This window comes from Pogona vitticeps, chromosome 2 (genome assembly GCF_051106095.1).
Source record: "Pogona vitticeps strain Pit_001003342236 chromosome 2, PviZW2.1, whole genome shotgun sequence".
In the NCBI taxonomy this organism is placed as follows: Eukaryota; Metazoa; Chordata; class Lepidosauria; order Squamata; family Agamidae; genus Pogona; species Pogona vitticeps.
In genome coordinates this window covers 244,362,271-244,389,892 of record NC_135784.1, presented here as the reverse complement: position 1 = coordinate 244,389,892, position 27,622 = coordinate 244,362,271, and the positions used below count along the sequence as shown (strand labels likewise).

At 39.0% G+C, this 27,622-nt stretch overlaps 1 protein-coding gene across 1 annotated transcript in view; it reads left to right on the top strand.

The window, feature by feature from the left end:
* Positions 1 to 27,622, top strand: part of CNTNAP4 (contactin associated protein family member 4) — a 341,638-nt gene that overhangs the window by 125,212 nt on the left and 188,804 nt on the right. Inside the window, exon 3 of the mRNA XM_072992357.2 lies at positions 6,739 to 6,932. Coding sequence (XP_072848458.2) covers positions 6,739 to 6,932 — 194 coding nt within the window. The remainder of the gene's footprint in view (positions 1 to 6,738; positions 6,933 to 27,622) is intronic.

The window sequence follows — 27,622 nt, the reverse complement described above, 5'->3', positions numbered from 1 at the left end:
CACTTGACTCTTAATTTTTAGACTTGATCTCTGGGTTTGCTGCCTGCACCAGCAATGCTGAGAAGGAAGAAGAAGAAGAAGAAGGGCAATGATAGAAATAGCATACATACTGTGCCGATATTTAAGAGATACTTAAATTAGTATTTGTTATATGAAAGCAGTCAATATTTTTATATTTTTGATTGATTGTGCCTGGTATTTTTAACAACAACAAACAATCGTAATCATAATTTTTCCATAAGATAGAAACTGAGGGGTTGATTTTTGCTGCACAAAAACAAGCACTCCAAACCAACGTGACGAAAGCTAAGATCCAAGGAGTTAGTGCTATCAGCGAATGTTGATTCTGCCAAGAAAAAGATGAAATTGTGTCACACCTCATCTGTGGATATCCAAAGATTGCACAAACAGATTACAAAGTTAGACATGGTAGAGTGGCAAAATTAGTGCACTTCCCAGCCTCTAAAACCTCATGGGAACATCAGATAGAGAAGGTGTCAGAAAATAAGGAAGTCAAGATCTTGTGGGATTTCTGGATCCAAACGGGCAGATACCTTGAACATAACACATCAGACATAGTAGTAATAGAATGAAGAAATGTCTGGATCATTCACATTGCAATACCGGGGAATGCCAGAGTTGAAAGTAAAGAATTGGAAAAACTAACAAAATACAGAGACCTGGCAATTGAAACATCTCACGTGTGGATGAAACATGCTTCAGTGGTCCCCATAATCACTGGGGCTTTTGAAACAATATCAATAAATATCACACAGTACTATGAGCAGTTGCAGATCTCAGAAATCTCAGCATCAGAACTACAAAAAATGTCAATATTAGGAACAGCATACGCATTGTGCCGATATTGAACATATACTTAGGTTTTTGATTAAAACTTTTATCTGTTATACAATACCAGTCAGTGTTTTTATAATTGTGACTATGCCTAGTGTTATAATAATAATAATAATAATAATAATAATAATAATAATAATAATAATAATAATAATAATAATAATAATAATAATAATAATAATAATAATAATAATAATAATAATAATAATAATAATAATAATAATAATAATGCTATCTAGACAATTCTCACTTATGGCTATTCTTTCCAGGGTTTTCTAGTTTGCTTTGGGACTGTTGGTTGCCAAAGTTACACAGGCTGCCTATTTTCTTGGGTGGCACAATGGGAAATCTTACTCCTATCCTCTGCCTCTGCAGCCCTCCCTAGTTGGATTGCAAGATGCCTTTGCTTGTATGCTTCCCCACATCTCCTGCCTGCCACTAACTTGCTTGCTACTAATGTGTCCTCCTTTATCCAGCTGGTATCCTTCATGCATGGACAGAGTGTGGAGAGCTTTCAGTGTACATTTTCATGTATGGGTGATTTCCCAATAAAACACTTCTAGGCAGTTATCAGTGGATATAGTATAACATTATTTTTGAGGTGGGAGAGACCTGAACGGTGTGAGGAGATTTTTACCCTTCTCTTGCAGTTCTCCTAGGCTTAATAATGTCAGACCTAAAGTAGCCATGTCCAAACACTGGATCTCCAGCTGAAGTTCTGAGCTTTGCCCCTCCTTCCCTTTGTGGACATCAGTAGTGGAGGAGAAAAATAAATTGAATGCTGTTTGAAGACACCAGTTTCACTCCTGTTTCCTGTTCATCACATGGTAAAGAGAGAAGAGTAGCCACAAAAGTGATACCCACATTCTCCCATCAGTGATCAGAGATAATTCAAGACCCTTCTCAGACTTCCTTGCAAGGATGGGTTGAGGGTACAAACAGAACTTGCTCAGAGACCTTTGCAAGCTAAATCAGGCCTCATAGATATAAGTTCTCCTTCTCTGTCCTACTCAGCCATAAATGCTCTTCAGTGGCTTCTTGGGACCATTCCATATTTCTCAGTCTAACATGCTCCATTAGCTTCCTTTGAGGAATACAAAACGGGAATAATCTCATGTTTGCTGACCCAAACTCTTTGACGGGCCAGTGGAATAAAAATATAGAAAATAAATACATTGTATGGTGCTCTCATTTTGCAAATTGCCAGTCAAGTGAATAAGCTATTGAGAAGTAAATTACGTATATGCCATTTATAAACATCTGACTTGGAGGGGTTATTGATTGTTATATGAAAGCTATTCATTGTTCAGACTGTGTATATTGATTAAACAATTATTTAAGCCACTGCAGATCTTTTATTAATTTCTTTAGAACTTAATCACTCTGATAGAGCCAGTGTTCTCTGAGGTGACCTCCATTTACTAGCTATGGAAGGGAAAAAGAGCTTCATGCATTCATGGAATTCTAAGTACAATTACCAGAAACACAGCTTGTTGGCCTTTTAATCAAGGCCCCCAAACACCCAGAACCACAAAAAAGGAGATCATACTGAAATATGTGTAACACTGACATCTTGCCAGGTGCAGACTGCTGACTATTGGTAACATTCACAGTTTTTTAGGGAAAGGCGTTTTAATAGTTCTTGCTTTAGATTCAGCAACAAACCTAAAATGTTTTGTGGGATCTTGAAAACTGCGGTGCAAATATTATGGCTATAAAGTTGCAGAGTCCACTATTTAACTACTGGGAGTTCACCATTTAACTACTATTTAAGCTTATGCAGAGAGAGAGAGAGAGAGAGAGAGAGAGAGAGAGAGAGAGAGAGAGAGATGCCACAATATACTACTATTTTGGTGGAACAGCTAAATATGGCTTCCCCTCTGGAAATCACAAGTGATAATTCAATATTTTATCTGTGGAAGCTGTGATGCTTTACCACATGTATGATGGGTTCCCGATCTGCCTTTAGGGTGGTTCCAGTTCTATGTTTAATAAATTGGCTTACATAGACTGATTGATGCACTGTCTTTATCTGTTATTCCCTGCCAGAGAATTGAAACCGAAAAGCATTTTATAAGTTTCATACACAAAGTACAATAAGCACACTGTTCCCTTATTGGCTGTGTGATAATGTAGGAATGTTTCTATGAGTGCCAAGCAGTATGGGTCAGGAGATTCAATACTTTGAGATGAAATGAGGATACAAAATACATTGACTATAGAAAATGCATGCATATAGAATATCATTATAGTAAGGAAATAGTAAGAAATCATACTTCAACCACAGGTACAAGGCATGATCACCTGTGCAAAATGCTGATTATGAATGCCAAGCACACGTGAATCAAATAGCATGTGTTGTCTTAAATTGTAAAGCCGGTACTTTGTATATGTTATATCAGAACCTCATTCTTGCTCCCTATCAGCTGGTCCTCTATGACAAATGGAGCATTGTCCCATACCAGCCTCAAGCTACCTCAGTCAGACCACTCAGAACCCTGTGTTTGTCATGAAGGACAGAGCAAGATGCATTTTTTTTGCCTGTTTTGGGGTGTGTATCTTTGAATCCCACTTTTCCTCCAGCAGTGCCTGTTGCTTCTAGCTGCACTGTTCTACTAACCACAATGGGCATCAGCCACTTCTGGGTTTCATATATTTTGTACAGAAGAAATAATGTACACCTCCCCATTAAATCTTGCATCACCATTAAGGTTGCAATCTTGTACCTCCTAAATCTGGAAACAAGTCCTACTGAAGTGACACTTCTTATTAGTCATGCATAGGACTGCACTTCATAGCTTTACTGAAAAACAGTGAGGCAGTATGCTGTCAATTAAGTTTAAGATTTTGGCTTTTTTCAGTGTATAAACATGCTCCTTCATCTACTTGAGTCTTTCATTCAAGACTCAATCTTTCTTGAATTATTATGATCCTCTCATGTAAATGTATGGAAAATAAATTAATGGAAACAAGTCGAACAAAATAACTGTGGAATTATTGCTGGCCTTTTGTTTTGTAAAGAGAGGCTTGTGGTGTGTGTTGGAGACAAAATATCTTCAGTAACTGTAATACTTTAAAACGGAATACTTTCTAGAATCAAACAGTCCTATTACTTCACCTTTTTGATGCATCATTTGAATGATTGTGGTGCTATAAATGTTTCAAGTGCTAGAAATATGTTTACACTTATGCAGCTGGATGGGACATTTTATACAGTCATATTTTATTGAAGAACCTACACCGTACTTGACCTATGATGTGCAGATTTTATGTCTTTATCACTTCAACAGGTACAAGCTGTGTCTATGTTTCAACTCCTCCTCCCAAAACAAAACAGAGAGATATAAAATATCCTTCAAAATCTATTCAAGTAGAAAGTACTTGGCTGATTTCCATCAGCCAATATATTAGTTGAGGAGGGGGCTAGGTCTTAGAGAACTGCAATTTAGAGACGTAGAAGTGATGTATGCTGGTTCTCAGGTTGTTTCTGTTAAGAGTAACAATGGAATCCTCATTAGGTTCAGGAAACACGAGAGGTCGATATGAAAACTAACTCCATTGTTAACTCTCCATAGTTAGTGTTCTCCCTGGGATTTGAAAATACTTCATAACTCATTAAATGAAATTGTGAGGCAGCATTTTATTCTGATGTCAGGTAGCCTTCCTTCTTTTTCTCATTCCAAAGAAACTCATCTTTCCACTGTACAACTGCTTCATTATGCTCTCCCTACTGTCCAGGAGACACTACTTTACCTTTAGATATTATTTGTTATGGTTAAAAACCACATGGATTTCACATCCTCCAGTGGAACTTGGAAGGGATTAGCAAAACGCCAAGTGGGCTCCAGAACCAGAAGATAATTTATTTTCGCTAGCAAAAACAAACTGGTGCAGTCCCAGTACAATTCAGAAAGTGTCCAGGAAGCACTGTTTATACCTTTCCGAAAACAGCAGCATTACTGCATATACCAATCAGCAAGCAATATTCTAATCAAGAACCTGTACATAAGCTATAGGAACAAGTATGTAAATGTGATTTGTTTAAACAGATAGTCAGGAAGTCAATGGATCTTTCAGTCTAGCTTATAAAATGAAACCAATATGTGAGCGGTGGGGGTTAATCGCAAAACATATCTTTCTTGCCTAGAGCAAGGGGTTCATCCACCTTTGAAATATAAACCACAAAAACCACAGACTCACATCCTCTTGAAACAAACACGTTTCAGTGAAGGTCATATTTAACTAAGTGTACAAAAACAGGGTTAAAAATTTCTTTGCTGTCTGTATTGAATCATTAAAGGACTTGTCCATTTCCCAGTTTCCCTAACATGAACCTCATGAGGAAAATGTCATGAAAGTCGTTCACTACATTATGGGTTCACTAACTTCCTGGCCCCTCCAAGGATTCCTTAGGGAATAGTGCGCACTTATGTGGTTCCTCAGAAGTATGTAATACATTTCTGAGAGGAAATGGAACACTGTTCTATTATTACTTTGCAGTTACTAATGTTTTATGGTCACATCAGGCCTGAAAGCAGCAAATGCTGGTGCTGAGACAAGCACTGGGACTTTAAAGTCCTGTGAGTTTCCATAACCACCACTACCACTGCTACAAGCATCTAGCTACTTGCTTGCTAAGGTGTACCTTAGGGTTGGAACTGTCTGAGCACACAACACCAAGTAAATACTCCACCCTCATAAATACATATACTGTACACACAATCATAACTTGGAACCAGGTCTGACCTGCATGATTAATAAGATACTTCTTCTCTTCTGTGCCTGCAACAAGACGCTTGAAAGCATTGGATTCTGATTTAGATGAATTTGTTTATTTAGGTCTGTAGCATAAGGAGACAGAATTAACAAAAGTGAAGCAGAGAGCTCCTGTGTTTCAGTCCCTATGCCCATGTCTGGGGCAGGGGGAGAGATTTTCCTCTTCAGACCGCAGTTCTATGCCACATAGACTGGGTTTTTCTAGGGCTTATCCATCTATCCTCTGGAGATGTAGAACATCTCCAGAAGATAGGAGAAGAAAGGGAAGACAAAGCTAAGTTACAGAAGCTGCCTTCCACACACAGAAAATGTGGATACAGACCCTGCTTTAGCATTATGTCTTTTAACTAGCACAGCTGTTGTGTTAGTGGGTAAAATTGATGTAACAATGACAGAAAGGCCAACTTCAGTCTTTAAAAGCTTAAGGGAAGAGCAACAAAGCAAACTCACAACAATAAGCAATAGCCTTGGTTTTATGTTAATCCATCTAAGAATGTCTGGTCCTTGAGGGAGATGAGAGCCAAGGACACAATTTGGGTTTAAATGAGCTGTACAACAAAGCCCTTAGACAACAGATACTTATGAAAAGGACTTAGAAGTCAGAGCATCTTTTACCACTGAAATTCTGAATAGTGATTATTCTGGTCTTGCCTAGGCCTAGTGTCCAGCACAGGCCTTTTGGGGCTCCTGGCCATCCATCTGAGCTCTTTGTATGGTCATGGGTTTATGTACGTGTATGTGAAAAAGAATGAGAAGATCATTTAAACACAGTTCTATGTTCTCAGTGCCATGAAGTCGGAACTGACCTATAGTGACCCTAGTATGGCTTTCAAGGTAAATTAGATATTTAAGGAGTGGTTTTACCAGTTCCACTCCCTCAGTCAGTTTTCAGCATTGAGTGAGGATTCGAACCCTGTTCCCCTGAGTTGAAGTCCATCCCTCTATCCACTGCATCACACTGGGATTCCCCACATGTCAGAGATAATTAGATTTTCCCTCAGCTACAGTTTTGTTGAGGTTTGTTGCTATTGTTGTCGTACATTTCTATGCTTCTACTCAGAACTAATCTGTCTTCTTTATGTTCCTCTTTTATATTTGTTATTGAAGGTGCTGGTGGCTGGACTCCACTCATATCAAATAAATATCAATGGCTTCAGATTGATTTTGGGGAAAGAACTGAAATTACAGCTGTTGCTACCCAAGGTGGATATGGGAGTTCTGACTGGGTAACAAGCTATCTCCTGATGTTCAGTGACAGTGGAAGAAACTGGAAGCAATATCATCAAGAAGAAAGCATTTGGGTATGTTCTTCTATTGCCTGCTGCATTTGTTCTACTGTCATATTGCATTATATATGTTTCAATATCTTTTATCAATGGTTATTCATCATAGATTTTGAAATATTTTGTTGCACTTAATCTATATGATTTGCTGTGACTTTCTATAAATAGTAAATCAGCAAGACCTGAAAATAGCATGTCAGATATTACATGCATTTGCTTTTTTTGGTTACCCTGTTGAGAAGCATTCCCAATGTGTCTCCTGTTTCGTGTTTAGCTGTTTGTTTGTTTTATGCCCTTAATTCTTTGCTGCTTTGATTACTTTTATGAAAGATAAAGGCTTACTTTCAGACTTTATAGATTGGATCCAGAATCACTCAGGTTTACAGCAGATGTATTGCAATTGTTGGGAGTAAATTTTGTCATGATAATTTGCCCCACTGATTTCAAAAGGTCTATTCTAAGCATGATGAAATCAGTACATAAGCACTTGTGGTTTGCTGTCTTGGCTAATTTTTTTTCCTGATAGTCAATATTGGAGCAATTTCATCTAACTACTTAGGCAACTGCTTCTGCAAAGTTTTGCGTAAGTCAATTATTCTGATATGGGATCCTGAAGAAAATATGGTAACCCTGAGTCCTATAAGGTGTATCTAATCTATTTCTTATGCGTACTGCTGAGGTTGGCTAATAGCCGAAAAGTGCAGCAATTTAGGTTCTTTAATGGCATATATATTCAGTCATTGACCAGATCAATTTATAATTGAATAGAATTTTATTGAGTAATTTCAGCATTCAAATTGCAGCCAATTTTCCAAAGAGGTTTCAGAATAACCTTTTGGTGCATGATGGATACAAAAGGTTAGAAGAATGATAAAAGAGCAAATTGAAGTTATTACAAATGAAGACTAAGTACAAATGAGTGGTTTTGAAGATGAAGTAAGAACATAGTTCTGATCTTATTAAAAATAATAGGTTATTGGGTACATAAAGCTATCAGGTCACAACATTAAACAAGAAGATTAAAACAGTTCATTTGGACAAACCAGCTTCACTAGTCAGTGCTTTCTCCAGCATCAATCCAATAATTATGAGACAGCAATCCTGTAAACAGTTAACGGGGGCCGATTCCATTGAGGTCTGTGTGACAGCTATGTAGATGTATGGACTCTACTGTTAGTTTGCATTAATGACAGAAATTCTCCAAATAATTGTGTACTGAGCTTGTGGACAAAGCATACTTGGACTGACTGAAGATGAACAATCAGTTTTCTGTCTTACTTACAAGATGAGTTTCTGTGAAACAACTTAGACTACTTCTATATTATACCGTTTCTCAGCTGTTGTTCAAGGAAGGGCAGTAGGCTTCTCTGGTAGACAATTAAAAGTATCTCACTAAAATTACAAACACTGGAATACCACAAGATGGAAGGCATTTTCAATGGGGGGGGGCAAAGACTAGAAACAATCCTTCACACACTATCTTATAAGTGGTGCCTCAACTTACGAACATCCTACTTATGATCATTTCGAGTTACAACCAGCTCCAGCCGCAAAAATTTGCTTCTACTTGTGACTGGAACTTCCACTTACGAACAGAAAAAGGCAGGGGAAAAGGTGAGAAATTCAAATTTCTAACTGTAGGTGGTGACAAGGCTCTTCTTTGTAGCTCTTTTGCCCCAGTATTTAGAGAGGATGCCTCGGAGGAGGCTTGGGACTGCCTCCTTCTGTTTCTGAGTGTGTGTGTGTGTTTGCAGGGAGGCTTCGGGCTGCCTGGTAAGGTAAGGTAAGGTGCTGTTTTCTGTTTTTTTAAAACTGTTCTGGGTGTTTTTACAGCATGGTTTTAAGTTGGGGGGGTTATGTTTCTGTGCTGTGGTGGGTCTTGGGAGGTTTCTTTTTGGTTTATTTTTCCCATTTCTGATGGGTCTTGGGATTTTTTGTTGCTTTTTGGAGTGTTTTTCCCCCATTTCCAATGGGTCTTGGAGGGTTTGTTGGTTGGTTTCCCCCCATTTCCAATGGATCTTGGGGGGTTTGGTTGCTTTTGGGGTTTTCCTCCATTTCCAATGGGTCTTGGGGGTTTAGTTGCTTTTTTGGCTTTTTTCCCCTCCCATTTTCGATGGGCCCTGCATACTTCCCTTGCTTTTTCCTTTGTTTTCTTTTCATTTCCAACCTGCCCCCTTTGTTCTCTGTGCATTTACGTTCTGCTCCATTTGTTTTCTGTGCTTTTCCAATGGGTCTTGCACACTTAATTGCTTTTCTTTCTTCCCCCTTCAGCCGGAAGGGATTAGTTACGTTCCCAATGAGTTTCGCAGTGATTTTTTTTCTGGTGATTTTTTTCCCTTCGGTCGGAACAGATTAATTGCATTTCAATGTATTCCTACGGGAAATGGTGCTTTGACTTACGACCATTTCAAGTTACGTCCATCTTCTGTACAGTTTGTTATTAGATTTATACAATCCTGATTTGGCCTATATTTCTTTCATATTGTATTTAAAGCTGTGGCCAAAAAAAGTTGAGAATAGCTGAGATAGAGTGTCGAAGTAAATATGGACCCAGGGTGGAATCAGACAGGAAAATAGCTCACATTTTGCACTGCTTCTGGCATGGTCCAGTGGAGCTATTTCCTAGCAATCACACAATATGTTGGTCCAGAGCAGAGGTACTCTTTTTGAGGGCTGAGTTTGAGTGATTCCGTGATAGATGGAAGGTCACTTTAAGAGAGATTTCTCCCTGAAAAGTGCCCCTTTCCAGTGTCAGCAGATAAAATTCTTTCTTCCCTCAACTGTTCTAATTGTACTGTAGATGGAGACATGGCTCATGCATTTCTTCTTTCACACAAGCTTAATGTATTCAAAGCAACTGCATGTGAAAAATTTACATAATTTATATGTTGCTACATTTTCTTAACCTTTACAGAACACAAATGAGATATTTGACAAAGATAGTTCTTAGTGTTTTTTTTTAAGCTGAACTGGATGTTTCTCTATCATTCTTAATAGTCCAATGGAGCATCACACTGTAAAATTCACTGAACTAATATTCATAGTAACAGAAAACCATTTGCCAGCCTACAATACTTGAGACCAGCCTCCATATCTTTTCCATCTGAAACACTTTTAACTAGCCTTCAGTTTTCTGATGAAGCAGTTGAGAGAGGGCTTTACAGTTCCTAATATAATTCACTTAATTTTTTGGAAATTATCAAACCAGATCAACTTAATTTTGTACATTTTTTGTTAATGTCTTCAAAGATACATCAATTCAGTGTATTGAGACTGCTGTAAACACATGAAAAGTCAATATATTAAATCAATAGCTGCCTATAATACTAGCAACTGAGCCATTATGCATAACATTGATGGGTTATGCATTGTTTACAGAAGACATGCTGTGCTGATAAGCCCTTTACATCATGGTGGTAGAATATCTGTCCTGACATGGCAAGGCAGTATCTTGAGGATTCTCCAACCCACTCTTGAGATTTTGCCTCCAGTGTGAGACAAAGATGACAGATTCTTGTTTATTTACCATAGTTCTTTCAGTTCATGCAAAATATACTTTGTACTAGGGAGCAGATTTACTGATTTCTTGGACTACATCTCCCAGAATTCTGGGAGTTCTGCCTGACAGACACTTAAATGGAGCTCAACTGGGCAAAAGCCTTGAACTGGAAGGCTTTGAAGTTGAGCTAGGCCTAGCTCCACCCTGCTTCCTGTTCAGAAAGAAAGCTAACTAGCACTAGGGGAGGAACACGAAGCTTGGGCACAACTAGGCCTAGCTCCGCCTGAAAGCTTCTCAAAGAGTCTGTAAAAATCTGTCTGTCAATCATAACTACAAAAATGGAGAATTATGGGATTTATATTCCAAAAACTCTGAAAATCCCATCTATGACCTCTGTCTATGGATAAAAAAAATCTTTTTTCCCCTTTGGAAAGCTAAACACCCATACATATGTGTATGCATGTGCATGTGCAGGCATGTGTGTGCACACTCACACAGATACAAAGACACAGAGAGAGAGACAGCAAAAAGGGATAAATTTATTGCTCATAAAGAGCAATAAAACATGCAATCCATCAATCGCTGCAAATTTTACTTACCCATGTTCCAAAGTACAGTGGTGCCCTGCATAGCGAGGTTAATCCATTCCGCATTAGTTTAATGCGTTCCAATGGCTTCTATACTGACCGTTAAGCGAAGTTTCCTCATAGCGCTGCCATTTTCGCACCCTCGGTAACAGAGGGCAGGGCATGAAAATGGTTGCAGTGGCCATTTTGGGTTGTCCGGCGGCCATTTTGGAGCCGCCGAACAGCTGATTTCCTGGCGTCGCAATGCAAAGATCAGTAAGCGAAACGCTTACCGATCTTTGCAATGCGAGTTTGGCCATAGAGGCCATTGGTAAGCGATCGCATTAGCGATCTCAAAAAAGAGATCGCTTAGCGATTTTGTCGTTATACGGTGCGCTCGTTAAGCGAGGCACCACTGTATTGAGTATCACATTATTTTACACATGTTTTAAATGCTCAAAAGGTGGTTTTGAGTGTGATGCTCATGTCTCCCTAAGGAGTATATGGCATTCAGGCAGGGAGTTCCACAGGCCACAAATCTACTGCTTTACATTGAGGCAAGTCCTCAACTTCCAGCACTGCATAGCATCTGTGCCTTGAACAAGCCTGACCCTTAAAGAATACTTTACTTTACTCAGCACTTTGTAAGTACTGCAACATGGGCTTTGTGATTCCTTAGAACTCACAACTGCTCATTTAAATAGGACTTCTCTGTGGTAGCTAATCAATGGCCTTTACCACTCCTCTGGATTTAGCCAAACCCTGCTGGTCCAAGAGACTAGTCCTCAGTTTTAATTTTTATAATTATTTTTTATTAAGAAAATATAGTTTCATAGAAACAAGTTTGTTTGCTTAAACCTAGCATAAAGACATGTTTATTACCATAGTTGAATGCAACAACTACTTCCCATTAAAATAATGAACACTAAACACTGAGCTAAGGTGGGCTAACCCCTCCTCCTCCTTTTCTTGCCATGCTACATTCTTTTACTTTCAGCTACATAACACAAACCATCAAGAACTTCTCTCAGGAAAAAGTTCTCTTCCACACAATGGTGATCTCAAACATAACCCATTGTCCATTTTTCTACATTCCTTGGACCTCCATCTTCATGGCCGCAAACCAATTAACTCCAAGAGTTATCTCCATTCCAATTAGAAGGGAATTTGTTGGGTCTTCGCACTGGGGCCTCTTTGACCTTGCACTCTTATCAGGATTCACACTGTACCAGCCTGGCTGTAAATCAGGAAAAACAGGCTCTCAGCCTTTTCCAGTTCCCATGTCTTCAACTCCTTTCACTTTGAAACCTAAGACTCAATTTTCTCTCATTTTCATTGACTACAAGTCCCACTCACCTTCAATATCATGACATTGAGCATGTACAAAATCTCTCTGAGACTGACCAATATACCTAAAAGTAAAACAAATCCCTTGAGGTCATGTGTGGAAGAGAAAAATTTCGTTGTCTAGTTTATCAAGTGAGGACACAGTAAGGCAAGGTTTATATTTTCTATGCTGTTGATTTATTTTTTCCTCTGAGTAAAGTTCCACTCTAAACTCTGTATACTTTTCTATACAGTTCTTATTTAATGGAATGGAATTCTGGATGTGTGCATACATTTTAATCTACTGGTGTATTGCCTTTTTCATCCTAGAGACAGATTATGGCAAATAATTGTGTTTTCTTGTTCAGTTTTCTCTAATGCTTTTCCCTAAAATACTGAGGCATGCTTAGGTCAAGGACATGTTGGCATGCATTTCTCTGGAACAGTTTTAATTACTTCATCTTAACCTCAGAAAATAAATTTATGGCAATCTGTGCTCATCAGTGTTCTTCATTAACCTACACTTAAGTGATAAAATTGCCTTTCTAATGCGCAGTCTACATCCCAACCCAAAGAAGGGCAGTGCCAAAGAATGCTTCAACTACTGTACAATTGCATTCATTTCACACGCTAGCAAGGTTATGATCAAAATCCTCCAAGGTAGACTTCAGCAGTATGTGGACCGAGAACTACCAGAAGTACAAGCTGGATTTCGAAAGGGCAGAGGAACTAGAGACCAAATTGTTAACATGCACTGGATTATGGAGAAAGCCAGAGAGTTCCAGAAAAACATCTACTTCTGTTTCATTGACTACACAAAAGCCTTTGACGGTGTGGACCACAACAAACTATGGCAAGTCCTTAAAGAAATGTGAGTGCCTGACCACCTTATCTATCTCCCGAGAAACCTATTTGTGGCACAGGAAGCAACAGTTGGAACTGGATATGGAACAACTTATTGGTTCAAAATTGGGAAAGGAGTATGACAAGGCTGTATATTGTCCCTCTACTTATTTAACTTATATGCAGAATACATCATGCGAAAGGCCGAACTGGAGGAATCCCAAGGAGGAATTAAGATTGCCGGAAGAAATCTGAACAATATGCAGATGATACCACTCTGATGGCAGAAAGTGAGGAGGAATTAAATAACCTCTTAATGAGGGTGAAAGAGAAGAGTGCAAAAAACAGTCTGAAGCTCAACATCAAAAAAACAAAACAAAAAAAGCAAAACAAAACCAAGATCATGGCCACAGGTCCTATCATCTCCTGGCAAATAAAAGGGGAAGATATGGAGGCAGTGACAGATTTTACTTTCTTGGTCTCCATAATCACTCCAGATGGTGACAGCAGCCACGAAATTAAAAGATGCCTGCTTCTTGGGAGAAAAGCGATGACAAACCTTGACAGCATCTTAAAAAGCAGAGATATCACCTTGCCAACAAAGTCTGCATAGTCAAAGCTATGGTTTTTCCTGTAATGATGTATGGAAGTGAGAGCTGGACCATAAAGAAAGCTGACCACCAACGAATTGATGCTTTTGAATTGTGGTGCTGGAGGAGACTCTTGAGAGTCCCCTAGATTGCAAGGACAACAAACCTATCCATTTTGAAGGAAATCAACCCTGAATGCTCACTGGAAGGACAGATCCTGAAGCTGAGGCTCCAATACTTTGGCCATCTGATGTGAAGAGAAGACTTCCTGGAAAAGACCCTGGTGTTAGGAAAGTGTGAAGGCAAGAGGAGAAGGGATGACAGAGGATGAGATGGTTGGACAGTGTTATTGAAGCTACCAACATGAATTTGATCCAACTCCAGGAGGCAGTGGAGGACAGGGGGTCCTGGCGTGCTCTGGTCCATGGGTTCATGAAGAGTCAGACACAACTAAAGGACTAAACAACAACAAAATGCAATAGAAAGTTGTCAAAGAATAGTAGAATCATAAAGTTGGAAGGAAAATCAGAGTCATATAGTCCAAATCTCTGTCTGTGCAGGAAATCCACAGCTAGAATATCTCTGAGAGATGGCCATCCAACTTTTGTTTAGAAACTTCCAGCAAACGATAGAGTACCACCTTCCAAGACAGTCCATTCCACTGTCAATTTGCTGTTCTCATTTTTCTTTATGTTGAGTTGAAATTTCCTCAGTTGTAGTTTGAATGCAATTCTCAATATGGTGTAGTGGACAGAGTCCCAGACTAGGACTTCAGAAGACAGGGTTCGAATTCCCACTCAGCCATGGAAACTGACTGGGGGAATGAAACTGCTAAAACCACTCCTTAAATATCTCACTTGCCTTGAAAGCCATTTTAGGGCCACTATAAGTTGATCCTCACTTGACAGCACAGAACAGGCACACTGTTTGAATGCACGGGAATGCATGTCTTGTCTTCTGGAGCAGCAGAAAACTAGCTTGCTTCATCTTGCTCTGACTACCTATGGTAGGCTCTGGTGCTTTAGCTGCTCCTCTGCCTCTTTCAGTAGCAACAAGGAGAAAGAGAAGATATTGCAGGAGTGTGTTAGGTGCTGATTTAGGGATACTGGATCAACTAGGGCTGTTAGGGCAAGTGGAATATTGCTCCTCATTAGGAATTGCTCTGTCTAAAGCTGCCCTCTGCCAGCCCACTCCTGCCTGCCTCATTATAGATGGAGAAGTCAGAAATCTGCCTGTGTTTCTATCTGATGTATGTGTGTCTGAATGCTTTCTTGCTTGCCTGCATGTATGTGTGAATTCAGGCTTTGTCTGTGTCCCCTAGGCCCACACACATGCACTATGCCTTCCACCCCACCAGGCACAAACTGCTCCAGATTCACCAGTTTACAAGCACCCTTGTTTCCTCAGTATTCTCTGGAATGGAAGAGATAAGCTTTTGAATATGTATCAGTACTCATATCAGTACTCATTCTTCTGTTGAAATCAGTGGGGGAGAATCAAGCAGCAAAAAAAGTAGGAAGAGGAAAAAGCTGCTTCTACACTTTCTAATCTGGTTCATGCTGTAATGTCAATTCTAACTGATGACATCCCTTTACAAGTGTGACTGTCGCGTTCTCCCGGTGTCCCCTGTTTGTTTTCCCTCAAACACAGGTCCACCTTTGGACACGATGTACTATTTTCTCCCTTTGTATGCTGCTACCAGTGGATCTTTATCCACACTATACCAAATAAGTTACTTAGACCCGGGCTGCCAAATATAACAGGTTTATTTATTGTTTGATTGGTAAATCACAGAAGTAATGTCATAGATGCTCTTTTATTGTTCAGTCATTAAACTTGGATAGGATTACACGTTTCTTTGTTTGTAATCATTCACATTAACCACTGTAACAATATCTTATGATTATCTATCTATTTTCTATTACTTTTATCTCTTATCTATTCTCTGACACACATCAACTTTCCAGTCTCTGTATTAACCCCTCAAAACTCCTAACTGCCCTCAGTCTCCAACTATTCTCCTGACTCCGCCCCTCCTGTCCTGCCATAGGCTCCTGCCCTAGAGCCCCATATGATGGGCAGGCATGACTTGGGCATTCTGCCACAGTGACCTACTCAGTAGTCATTTACATTCACTTCTTTGGGGACAGGGCAGGACGGGGTGTGTGCTGTGAAACTGTGCAGCTTGCCCAGGCCCACACAGGCTGGCTCTTCACCTGGGACACACAATGGGAATGAAACTCCCAGCATCTGCTCCACAGCCAGATACTGTACTTAATTTACTGAGCTATGGCTTAGGAAGAGGCAATTTCTTTGTTAAAGATCTTCCTTTCTCAAGATTTTCCCTGTTTGTGTTGTACATGCTAATGCTGCAATGAAAAACAGCTCAAAGGAAGAACAGACTTGATACATAAAAGTTACTTCTTTACAGGAAATGTAATTTAACATACTTTTAAAAGACCCTTTTTGCGCCACACTCTTTTGAGTCAGCTTCTTTGCTCCATAATTAAGAGTTTACCCCCAGGGTGAGCAATCTCAACAGAACACAGGGCTGTTTTTCTGATTTGCTTCTAGCCCAAGGGCTGCTCTTCCAGGAACTGGAAAGACTACCTTGTGTATTTAATTTTTATTTCATTTTTTAGTGTTTTGGATTTGTATTGTAAAGGCTGCTACCATGGGTTTTAGTTAACCAATTAGTTAACTGCACGCCATTAGAGTATTAACTGAAAAAAGAAGGTTCTTCTTCCATCTGAAGATGCTCCCATTCTCCAGAGGCCAAAGATTCTTTACACATACATACACACAGACACACACCCTGAGGGCACAAAGAGATTTTTTGTGCATATTCACTTCAAAACACTATAAAAGTGGAATGTGTGGCTCTGGGGCTCTACTGGTGTTCCAAAAATGGTCTGCAATCGCATGCTGCCTATTTCAGTTCACAAAAAAGGAGGATCTATTCCTCTAAAAAATGCCTTGTTTGTCACTGATGTTTTTGGTATTTTTCTTGCTGCCCGGGTGACATAATGTTTATCTTGACATAAGCAGTGACAAATACCTCACTATGCTTTTTTTGTCCCCTCTTCAGGCATTAAAAAAATTATCTTGGTTTGATAGCCCTTCCCAGAGGAAGCTACTTATTTCCAGAATCATATTCTCTGGAAGAAAGTTTTCACTAGTTTTTTGTAACCAAAGGCTGCAGAAAACAACATGAAGCAGAGAAGTTTGATTTGACTTGATTTTATTTTATTTGTATGGCACCCTTCTCTCCATTGGGAACTTAAGGCACCTCACAGTCAGTTAAAACAGGACAATTTCTGTCATATTCTAAAAAGAATTTTTCCCTGTTTAACCAAGGATTGTAGAGCTACTCTCCCTATCTCTAAAATGAAGAGGTTCAAGTGCTATGTCACTTCCTTGATGCATTGGGGAAAAGGGGGGAGGAAATGAAAAAAGACATCCCTACCCACTCACCCCAGTTTCCTTTTCTGCATATTTCTCTTGCTGTTGCTGCATGGAGACCAACTTGGCTTCTAAACAATTATCCACATTCTAGCCCAGCTCGGTGAGTCCTGAGGAACAATTGTGGCTTTTTGCATTGTGTTGTAGATATGAATCCCAGGAAATCCCATTCTCCTCCTTGCCAAACCATTACCAACAGTAACAAACTAGGTCACAAGCAGTGTCTCATCTGGATAAACCATAGATGAAAAACAAACCCTACCAAATTATTCCAGATGAAGTCCTACTATGTATTTTCAGAATGTGAAACATTAATCAGTTTAGAAGGCACTTACATTATTTAAAGAACCAGCATTTCAATCAGGAGTCACTTCATTTGAATTTTTTTTAAAGGTGGCTACACAACGTACAGGGGAACTTGAATTATTTTGCCCAGGACTCACATTATTCAGTTCAGTATCAAGTTATTTTAACTCCTCCACCATGGGCCATTTATTTTAAGCTGCATGTAATACCACTGTAATTTCAATCAATTTCCCTAATGTGAACACCTCTGCTAGAGTACATTGCTCCCAATTGCTATGTTACAGTCCCATAAGACATTCACACAGCTGAATTATGGGGCTGCTGCATCATGCATTGTGAGCAGTTTGGTGGCATGGCATCTGCTCAGCTGCAACGACATGGTTTTCCTGCGATCTAGGATGCCGTGGCTGGCTTCACTGCCTGGAAGCTGTGGCTTAGTGTCAGGAGCCTACCAAGAGGAATGGTAGCAGCAAAGCTGGGTGGCTGCTGCTGAGCAGGTGCCATACTGCCCAGATGAAGGGCAGTGAAGCTGGGCCGCTGTGTCCTGGAGCTTGACACCTCTTTTCTAGGCTGGCTCCTGGTGCTGTACCACGGCTTCTGGGCAGCAAAGCCAACCACTGCATCCCAGATCGCAGCGAAGCTGGCTTGCCGCAGCAGCCTGGCTTCACCACCCATCAGCAGGGCAGCAAAGAAAATGGCAACAGTGATTTGTAATCACATGACTGTCACACGTTGATAAATCAAATTAAATAACACAAATATATTGTGAGGTGTATCCCTAACGTAACCAGGCCTTCAGTTAATTATGAAATAGTCAATCAGGTCTTTCACTTAAATGCCAAAGAAAGAAAGAAAGAAAGAAAGAAAGAAAGAAAGAAAGAAAGAAAGAAAGAAAGAAAGAAAGAAAGAAAGAAAAGAAAGATAGGACTTAACACATGATAACAATGCAACCAAGATAAAATATTATAATACACAATAACATAGATATTAGATAATATTAACTACTTGTATACAGGTAACCTGGTAGTCAACATCAATTAGACATTTTATATAATATCCTATAGACCCTTGTAATCGAATGTGATGCTGAAAAACTCTGTTCAGAAACAGATCAATGATTTCAGTAACTTTTTAATCTGGCCCCATATTTCCAAATGACTAACAGTGAAGATAAGATGGGGAACTTTGTTGGGTAGATATAGAACTACATATACAACTATATGTAGTTGTATGCCATCCAGAGTCTCTTCACTGGGAGAAATGTGGGATATAAATAAAGTAAATAAAGTGAGTGAGTGAATGAATGAATGAATGAATGAATGAATGAATGAATGAATGAATGAATGAATGGTTAGAAACTGTTGTTGTTCTGAGTCTGGAACTGTATCTCTGAATGTAAATATAATGGGTGAAATTATGGATATAATGACTAAAATTCTGTTGTTTAGTATAGCAAGTCACAAATAGAGTAGTCCCATAGAATTACTGGAGCTTACAGAGATATTGACTTACCATATCCCCACTAATTTAATGAGGCTACTCTAGTTCTGACTGACTGCAGTAAACAACAGGATTTCAGGCAATTAAGTTATATCCAACACAGTGTACCTGGATCAGTATGAAAGAAATGGCAAACAAAGCATAGATGAGGAAGTGCTCATTTATTCTCAGGGAAAAGACAGAAGCAATTTATATTCAGCACAACTTCTGTCAGTCAGGGGATTGAGATTTAAACAACAAAGGCTATAATATGCATTTAAGTCCATCTTGTTCCAGAGTTTATAGAAGCAGATGCTGTACAGGAATTAAAAGTTCACAGATCAAACATATCAATATATTGTTTCTCACCGCATTATGCTCCTGCCAAGGTGATAAAAAGCAAAGGGAATGAAAATTGTCTCTATGAGAACCACAAGGTCAGTGTAATAGCTGAGTATGTCGACTATTTTGCAAATAGGTTTAAAGGCTATGACCTAAAGTTAGGGATAAGCTGACTCTGCAAGGACTTGTTTCCTTCCTCCTTTAATGTTGATCTTGCTGATAATGATTTACCAGGGCCTCAATGGTAAAATGTTTCAAAGGGGGCGGCCATGTTAGTCTGTTTTAAACTTCATCAGATGCTAAATGTGTTTTCTCTGCTTTCCTCTCAAGTGTTTACCAATACACATCTTCAGTTTTATACAATGATGGACAAATTTACTTTTTAAAATCACATCTCTCATAATACTTCAACCTTCTTGGCTTCAGCCATGCTGGTTGAGGCATTCAGGGAATTGTAATTCCTAAAAGCAACCACAGAACCAGATCTCAACAACAACAACAACGACAACAACAATAAATAATAATAATAATAATAATAATAATAATAATAATAATAATAATAATAATAATAATAATAATAATAATAATAATAATAATAATAATAATAATAATAATGATGATGATGATGATGATGATGATGATGATGATGATGATGATGATGATGATGATGATGATGATGATGATGCTATCTAGACAATTCTCACTTATGGCTATTCTTTCCAGGGTTTTCCAGTTTGCTTTGGGACTGTTGGTTGCCAAAGTTACACAAGCTGCCTGTTTTCGTGGGTGGCACAATGGGAAATCTTACTCCCATCCTCTGCTTCTGCAGTCCTCCCTAGTTGGATTGCAAGTTCAGCATTTTATACTGATTTAAATTTGTGTGTTTACACAAGATGCATGCACACACAGAGTAAAGTGACAGGGGAGCAAGTTTTTCTAGTCCTCTGCCCAGAGGTGTGTTTCTTTGAAAGTGAATGTGGAATCAATTCACTAGACTCAGTTTTGTATATGTGAACACCCCTATCCACATTATTTTATATAAAAAAAATTGCTATTAGATATAGTACTACACCAGATAACAAGAATTTTTTTAAAAAAAAAATAGATAAAAGCATTGCAGACATTTACTGAAAAAGCCAGCACCACACCAAAGGGCTGATTCCAAGCCACCAGTGAGCCAAGCCCAGACTTCCCTCTCTTCCCTTTCAGCCCCCAGCACTGTCTTCCCCTCCCCTCTTGTCCCTCAACCAACCTCTTCACCTTGCCCCATCAAAACTTTGAACTTGCAATGTGGTCTGCTTGATAAGCCCATCCATTCCTAGTTACAGATTCAATTCACAGCATCTTCAACTCAGATCTAAAATCTTGGGGAACTGATACTAGTCAGTGTACAAAGTATTGAGCTAGATAGGTCAATAATCGGAAGTTGTATATATAAGTTGTATATAAGCTGTAGATTCATATATTCCAATGGATCAAACAGTGTATCTGTTTTTGTTGTTGTTGTTGTTGTTATGTGCCATCAAGCATCTTCTGATTTACAATGATCCTAGTAGGGTTTTAAGTTTTGCGAGATGTTGAAGGAATAGCTTACCATTGCCACACACACCCAGTATGATTTAATTGATGAGTAGGCATTTGAAATCCAGTATCCTAAGTCCTGTTTGTGTACTTTTGTAGAACAGGAAGTTGAATTGTATATAGTGCTTAGTGCTTTTTATAGTCCGGGGTTGGAAACCTGTGTCTCTTCAGATGTTGTTGAACTCTTTAATCTTATCAGCTCCAGCCAGCACATCAAATGTTATTGCCAGTCTAATCCAGCAACATCTGAAAAGTCATGGGTTCCCATCCCAATATACAGTTGTGTAGTGGAGCTAGAACTCATAGGACTGAAGACAGAGGAATAGATTTTACTACAGGGATTATGACACAGTTTGTCACCTCTCTCAGGTCTCTCTGTCCCCTCTGAATAGTGATAGTAAATACACATTTTCTCTTTAAATAGTATGCTGTTACAGTATACCTCTATTGTAACGCAAAGTGTTTCAGGGTGGCTTGATCTTGGCTGTACAATCAAGATCCATTAGCGTTACAAACAACCTGCTTCTGATAGAAACAAACTGGGCTAGAACTCATTTGTTGATATGAATTGTTTTGTTTATCTGCATTTTGGACCCTGCCTGTTGGGAGTCTGGCTATGATTATCTTTACAATGAGCACTGGCAGTTCCAAACACACCACTGTGCTTCCGCAAATATACAGTAAAGTCCAATTGTCCGTGTATTCTTGCTCTTTAATGATGTGTCGGTTGTGTTTTTCTGTGGATGCCTGCTTGCAGGATCAGAATAGCATCCAGGAACCCAATCAGAGCTTCATGAATGAGCAACAATTTGACACAAAGGCTTACATGGTTTCCCTTATGCAAGCATACATCCGCTGTAGGGTTTTGTGCATTGTTTCAGTAATCAGGAAAGTTAATAGGATCCACATTCTGCATGTGAGTTCTTGAAAGGTTTATGAGTGGCAAACGTTCTTTGCTAGCTTGAAGAACTGGTCAAAATTAGTTGGAGCTACGTGATGCACATATTGCACCAACATGGCAGAAATGAGACTTATATAGCTGCAAGCTCTTTATCTCCAGAAACAGATCCCAAACCTACAGGAACTTGTGCCTGGGAAGGTGCCCCTGTGAACAATTAGCAATCAAGTGCATCATCACAGTGCAGATTGACCTGGATTTTTAATCTGACAATCCAAAATCTTACTTTGTCAGTTGCTGTGCTTCAACTGCTTTGCAATAGCTGTTGAATGTCCAGAAGGCTGGGCTACACTCAGAGTAGAATTAATAGAATCTGTTAATGTTAAAGAATCATTATTTTAAGAACCACAGATACTTACCATCCAGCTGAAACTGGATGTGAATGGACATAATGTCCTTGACTGGGTGGAGATGCAGGTTCTAGTCTTATGTAAAGCCCAAAGCTGCCTGGGTGAACTTAAATCTTTCAGTCTAGTCCAGCCATTCCCAACCTTTTTTTGGTCACAACCCTTTTAGGAACTCTTCATAAGTTCCAGGTTCCCCTATCAAGACAAGGATACAACACAAACAGATGAATAGAAAAATTTCCAGTCGGTGGCCCCCTTCAGATGTGCCAACCCCCCCCCCACCAAGGGATCATACAGCCCCTATTGAGAATGGCTACCCACCATACTGGGTTTTGGTGAGGATAAACTGAAGTGATAGGTAAGGGAAACCTAAATTATTATAAAACTATAATAATTTTAAAAATCCATATTATGACATGTAAAAAGACTGATATTCTACTGTCCATTTAAATTAGTTTACCTTTTAAGTCAAGTTTTGATGCCTTTAACTATAAATATTGAATAGCTTCCATTTTTAGAAGACCCAGATTTCTTCTCCCCAGTTTCTGCATGGTTAACATACACAGTCTATTTTATCACAGATGCCTCTGGAGAGAGAGAAAAATATCTTAAGTTATTTTGTCATATGCAGAGTAGTAAAGTTCCCACCTATCAAAAGGTACCAAGAATCTGCAGTGGTGGTGGGGTCTCTTTGGAAAGGTGTTTTTTTTATATAGCCTAGAAAGAGAATAAAGCCATACAATTATTTCCAGTATGAGTGGCGTAGGGTGCAAAGTGTACAAGATGAGTTCAGTTTCCAGAATGCCATCTCCCTACCTTTTCCTTGCTGTTCCATTTTACTTTTAAGACTTAGAGATCATATGATACAGGCCTGAGTGAGCTGAAGCCAAAAGCATAACGTTGAACAGATCTTCCACAAAATGACATACAGCTCAATACCATTCTACTGCTATGTTTTCCGTAGTAATTAAGACCCTTTAATTAATGGAAGGCGATGAAAATAATTGTATCTCCTCCCCGTCCTTTGCCGTCATCTCCCTGAGAATCTGTGACCTTGGCTGAATAATTTTCATAGGGATTATGTGTAGTGCACCACGAGCAATCCTCATTATCTTGCAAGCAGTACCCAGGAATGACCTTTTCCTTGCTGTTCTAATATACACAGGTAATGGTTTGGTATTTTATTTTATTTTTTTAAAGGCTCGTTCTGTTAGCACTGCACCAGCTGTCAGATCTTCTTGATTTAGCTCCACAGTAACTTCTTTTTTCCAGTGTCATTTCCATAGCTCAGTACTGCCTCAAGTCATGTCCCAGTGACTGTTCCTTCCATTTATGCAAAATGGGGTCTCTTTACAAATCCTGCTGATGGTATAGTAGGCAATTGGCATTATGCCTTAGTACATGAATTTAATATTCATCAATATTATTTTCAAGTGGTATTGATCTGTTTGCTGCCCTTGTTAAAAATATCCACCATGTGTGGTTCTTTACCTGATTTATAGCTCATGTGGAAAGCACATATTTGCTGCTTCAGCACCCTAAAGCAGATTCTACATAATGCTGAAGACGAGGGTTTGGTAAAGTTAAGTTGAGCTCGTTCCTTTTAAAGTCTTCGAAGGAATATTAGGGATATAATTCCTGGCAACTGCTATTCCACATCCATGCACCACCTTTTCAAGTGTTTGTGAAAAAAACTGAATAATCTAATCCTTGTGTCTGCGCCCTGGCACTCACTCCATCTACCTACGTGCAGTTATTACCAAAGTGCCCCCAAGCCAAATGCTAGGGGTCCAGCGTAAACTATGTCCAGCTGTGGGGCAGACAGAAATTAAGGTTATTGCAGCCAAGCTACATTTTAGGCTTGACAAATGTAGCAGAACTCTGCAGCTGATCTCTATTTCCACTTCAGATCTCTACATGCCGGAAATAAAGCTGTAGGGCTGTTCATGATGGAGAAGGAGTTTTCGTCCCTCTTTCAGTGACATGCAAGAGAGTGGGACCCTTTGTCTCAGTTCAATATGAGGTGGATAGATCCCATGAGCAGCTCAGCTTTGGAAGTCAGGCAAATAAGGGTGATGGTGGCAACAGTAAGATCATAGTACCAAGACTTGCTTTGATGCCTGTGTCAAGTGGGTGACATTTCTGTGCAGCTGTTCTTCAGGGAATCTCCTTACTAACTGTGTGCATGTTTCAAAGTGAAGTTGGAAGGCCTGAAATGGAGCTCAAATTGAACCCAGGCTCTCTGAAGCACTGAGTATTGGTTTGTCTCTCTTGAGATTAAAAATACTGGGTTATTTGGTTGTTTTTTTTTTAACTCTCACTGAGAAAATAAGGGTAACAGTATAGCATGACCAGGAAGCCCAAGGAAGAAAGATATTGACAACTGAAGTGTCAGTAAGAAGCCTCAGCTCTCCTGGAAACTCTAACCATGTTAGATGAAAGTTAGATGAGTCCTTGGATGAAATCAAGAGAACTAACGCAGAAGATTGACATCGAAGTGCCAAAGAAAAACTTAAGCTCTCCTGGAAACCAAAATTCCTCTGTAGCTGTGAACCATGGTTGTGTTGTGGGAGAAGCACATTAGAAATGATGGAGAAACAGTGCTGTTCACTCCCACAGAATTTCCAGGAAATTGAGTCGCAGTGGACTAGAGAATTTTCCCCCTTTATTTTCTTTTTGGCAGCTGCAGATTTCAAGCCAGTCAATCAAGTACCTGCACATGTGTGAAATTTGTGCCATTACATGATATTTCAGTTAGGTCAGTCACAGTAGCATTTTGAATAGAATCTAAGCTGCCTAAATTCCACATCTCCTAGCGAAGGAAGGAAGGAAGGAAGGAAGGAAGGAAGGAAGGAAGGCACGCACGCACGCACGCACGCACGCACGCACGCACACACGCACGCACGCACGCTACATTTCACTCTTCCTCATTCCCCCTCCAGGACATAGTATTTTATTTTCTCCATTTTTCCACTTTTCAGATAAATACAAATACATACAAATAACTTTAAAATATTAGTTATAAAAAGGACTAAGATGGCCTACAAATTGTCTTGAGGTGAATGAGTTGTGATTATGTAAGACAAATGATGTGGACCAAATTAAAGTGGGTCATATTGACAAACACTGAGTTTCAATGTTTTTTTCCCTTTTTATTGTGTTTTCATGAAGCAGAATATAAGTGCAGGTATACACAGCTTTCCTCTAACATAGCACAAGGATGAAGACCCACATCTTTTAAATCTCTCCTCCACCCCCATCTCCTTCTTCAAGTTTCATAGACTTCTAAGAATGAACACTGGGGAGAATACAGGTTCTTACAGCTGAACTTGAACACATACATAGTAAAAACTGACAAACCAACGGTGGCAAATGAAAGAACATGTAATAAATCAAAAGAAAATGGAACCAAAGGAAACTTTCAGGTGTTAATTTTCAATTCTGGTTCTGACTTTTTATCTTTGGCATCTTAGCTGTAAACATATTTGCATTCATTAAAGAAAATAACATAGTTAATTCTGCAGAACATTTTGCTAAGTAAATAGACTTAGGATCACAGAAATTTACTTCAGTAACAATTAAAGCTGACATTCACACTTGACTGCAAAATTTTCAAATCTGACATCCTATCACTGTTCACTTCAGGTGCAGGAAAAGCTTTGAGGTATAAAAATGCCAGCTTCCTTATCATTTGCCCTTACTGCTGTATATTATATATTCATTGTTATTTACTAACTTCAAGAGAATATTTTTGTTATTAGGTGTTTATATATGCTTTAAAAAAAAACCTTAAGGATGACAGGCACTGTGTGACTGTAAATAAATATTATTATGGTCTCTTGGTTTATTTCAAATATATACAACTTAAATGGCTGTTTTCTGGAAGATGTCCCAGGAAATTGTTATTGCTTAATAACATTAAATGTTAATGTCTCAGACTTAATTTGCGCATTTCTAGGAAAGCATATATTTGTTGCTTCATAGTATAATGGGCTAAAAATCCTGATCATTTCTGAAGCTAAAACATTCCTCTCTGGGTTTTATTTCAAATATGTTTTGGTTCGAACCCAAAAATCCCCACAGTTGTACATAAATGCAGAGCTCCCACAATTTTGTTCTCTCACTGCATGTAGCCCTCATGCAGTCCTCAGAGTCCTGGTATATGTCTGTGCAACTCCACAGATACACACCAGAAGGCAAAAATGCGTTATCTCTAAGCTGTTATTTTGGCAGCAGCCAGAAACATAGAGTTGTGGAAGGGTATAGAGATACACTGGGGTGCAGGAAAATAACGGATGGAGAAGGAAAAAGATGCAAACTTGTCAGATAACTTCTGCTGTCTTATTTCCTTCCAGTGGTCTCGTCTTTCATCTTCATTTTCCTTGAATTATTAGCCAAGTTTTATGTTACAAGACTGCAATAATCATAAAATATAGACTTCAGTTTGGCAAAGGCTGTACAGAGGGAAGGCCATCAGATCAATCAGAGGTTTACTTTTGGTACTTTCCAAAGATCCATGACTGACCAAGGTTCAGCACTCATCATGAAATGGTAGCCTTCACCATAAGAAAATAGCTAGATATGTATACTGTACTACATGACACCGATCTTTCTAGCCGCTGATGACTGCTGGTTGGAATAGTCAGGAAAGAATTTTTTGTGAGACCAATTTTGAAAAGCGGTGTGTGCACACTGGAAATTATGAGCACTGATTGCTTTTCTTTGTCACATTCTCCCTTAAGCACGCCTCCTCATTTATGTGGCATTTGTGAATATAGTCAGATTATTAATTATATTCAGTGGAGGCATCTAGGGCATGGCTCTATACAGGGAAAAGAAATAACTGGAACGTTAAGGTATTATAGCATTAAAATTAATGTTTAAAATGCAAAGATGCTTAAATATACTTTTAAGTATACATGTACTTGTGGTTTTGCTGTTTCGGCATCAATGCAATAGTGTCCAGCCATTTTAGGTAATATTGGGACAGCAATTTTCACGCTCCAAAATGTGCATCACTGGAGGTAAAGTGCATATTGTGGAAGCATATGCTTATACTGCCTGGAGAGGTCAATGCGCTGACAATCACTGTTTCTGATTTCCATTTGTTTTTGCTATAATGCAATTGTATGTTAGAATAAATGTAGTTTAAAAGTTTTGTGATATGTATGAATAGCAGCATTAAAGTGGTGGTGAATCAGCACATCTCTGATTCACCACCCTCAAGGTTAAGAACACAATCCTGAAGTACTAAAATTCTTATATCGCATTTAGTCTGATCTATAAAGAAAATGAAATTGATGTATCCATATTGCTGTTTTTAGAGGAGTTTTCTGGTCATCTGGCCAAATGTTTCAAATTACACTATTCCCTTGAACTGCATGGTTTGAACAACATGTTTTTGGTTAT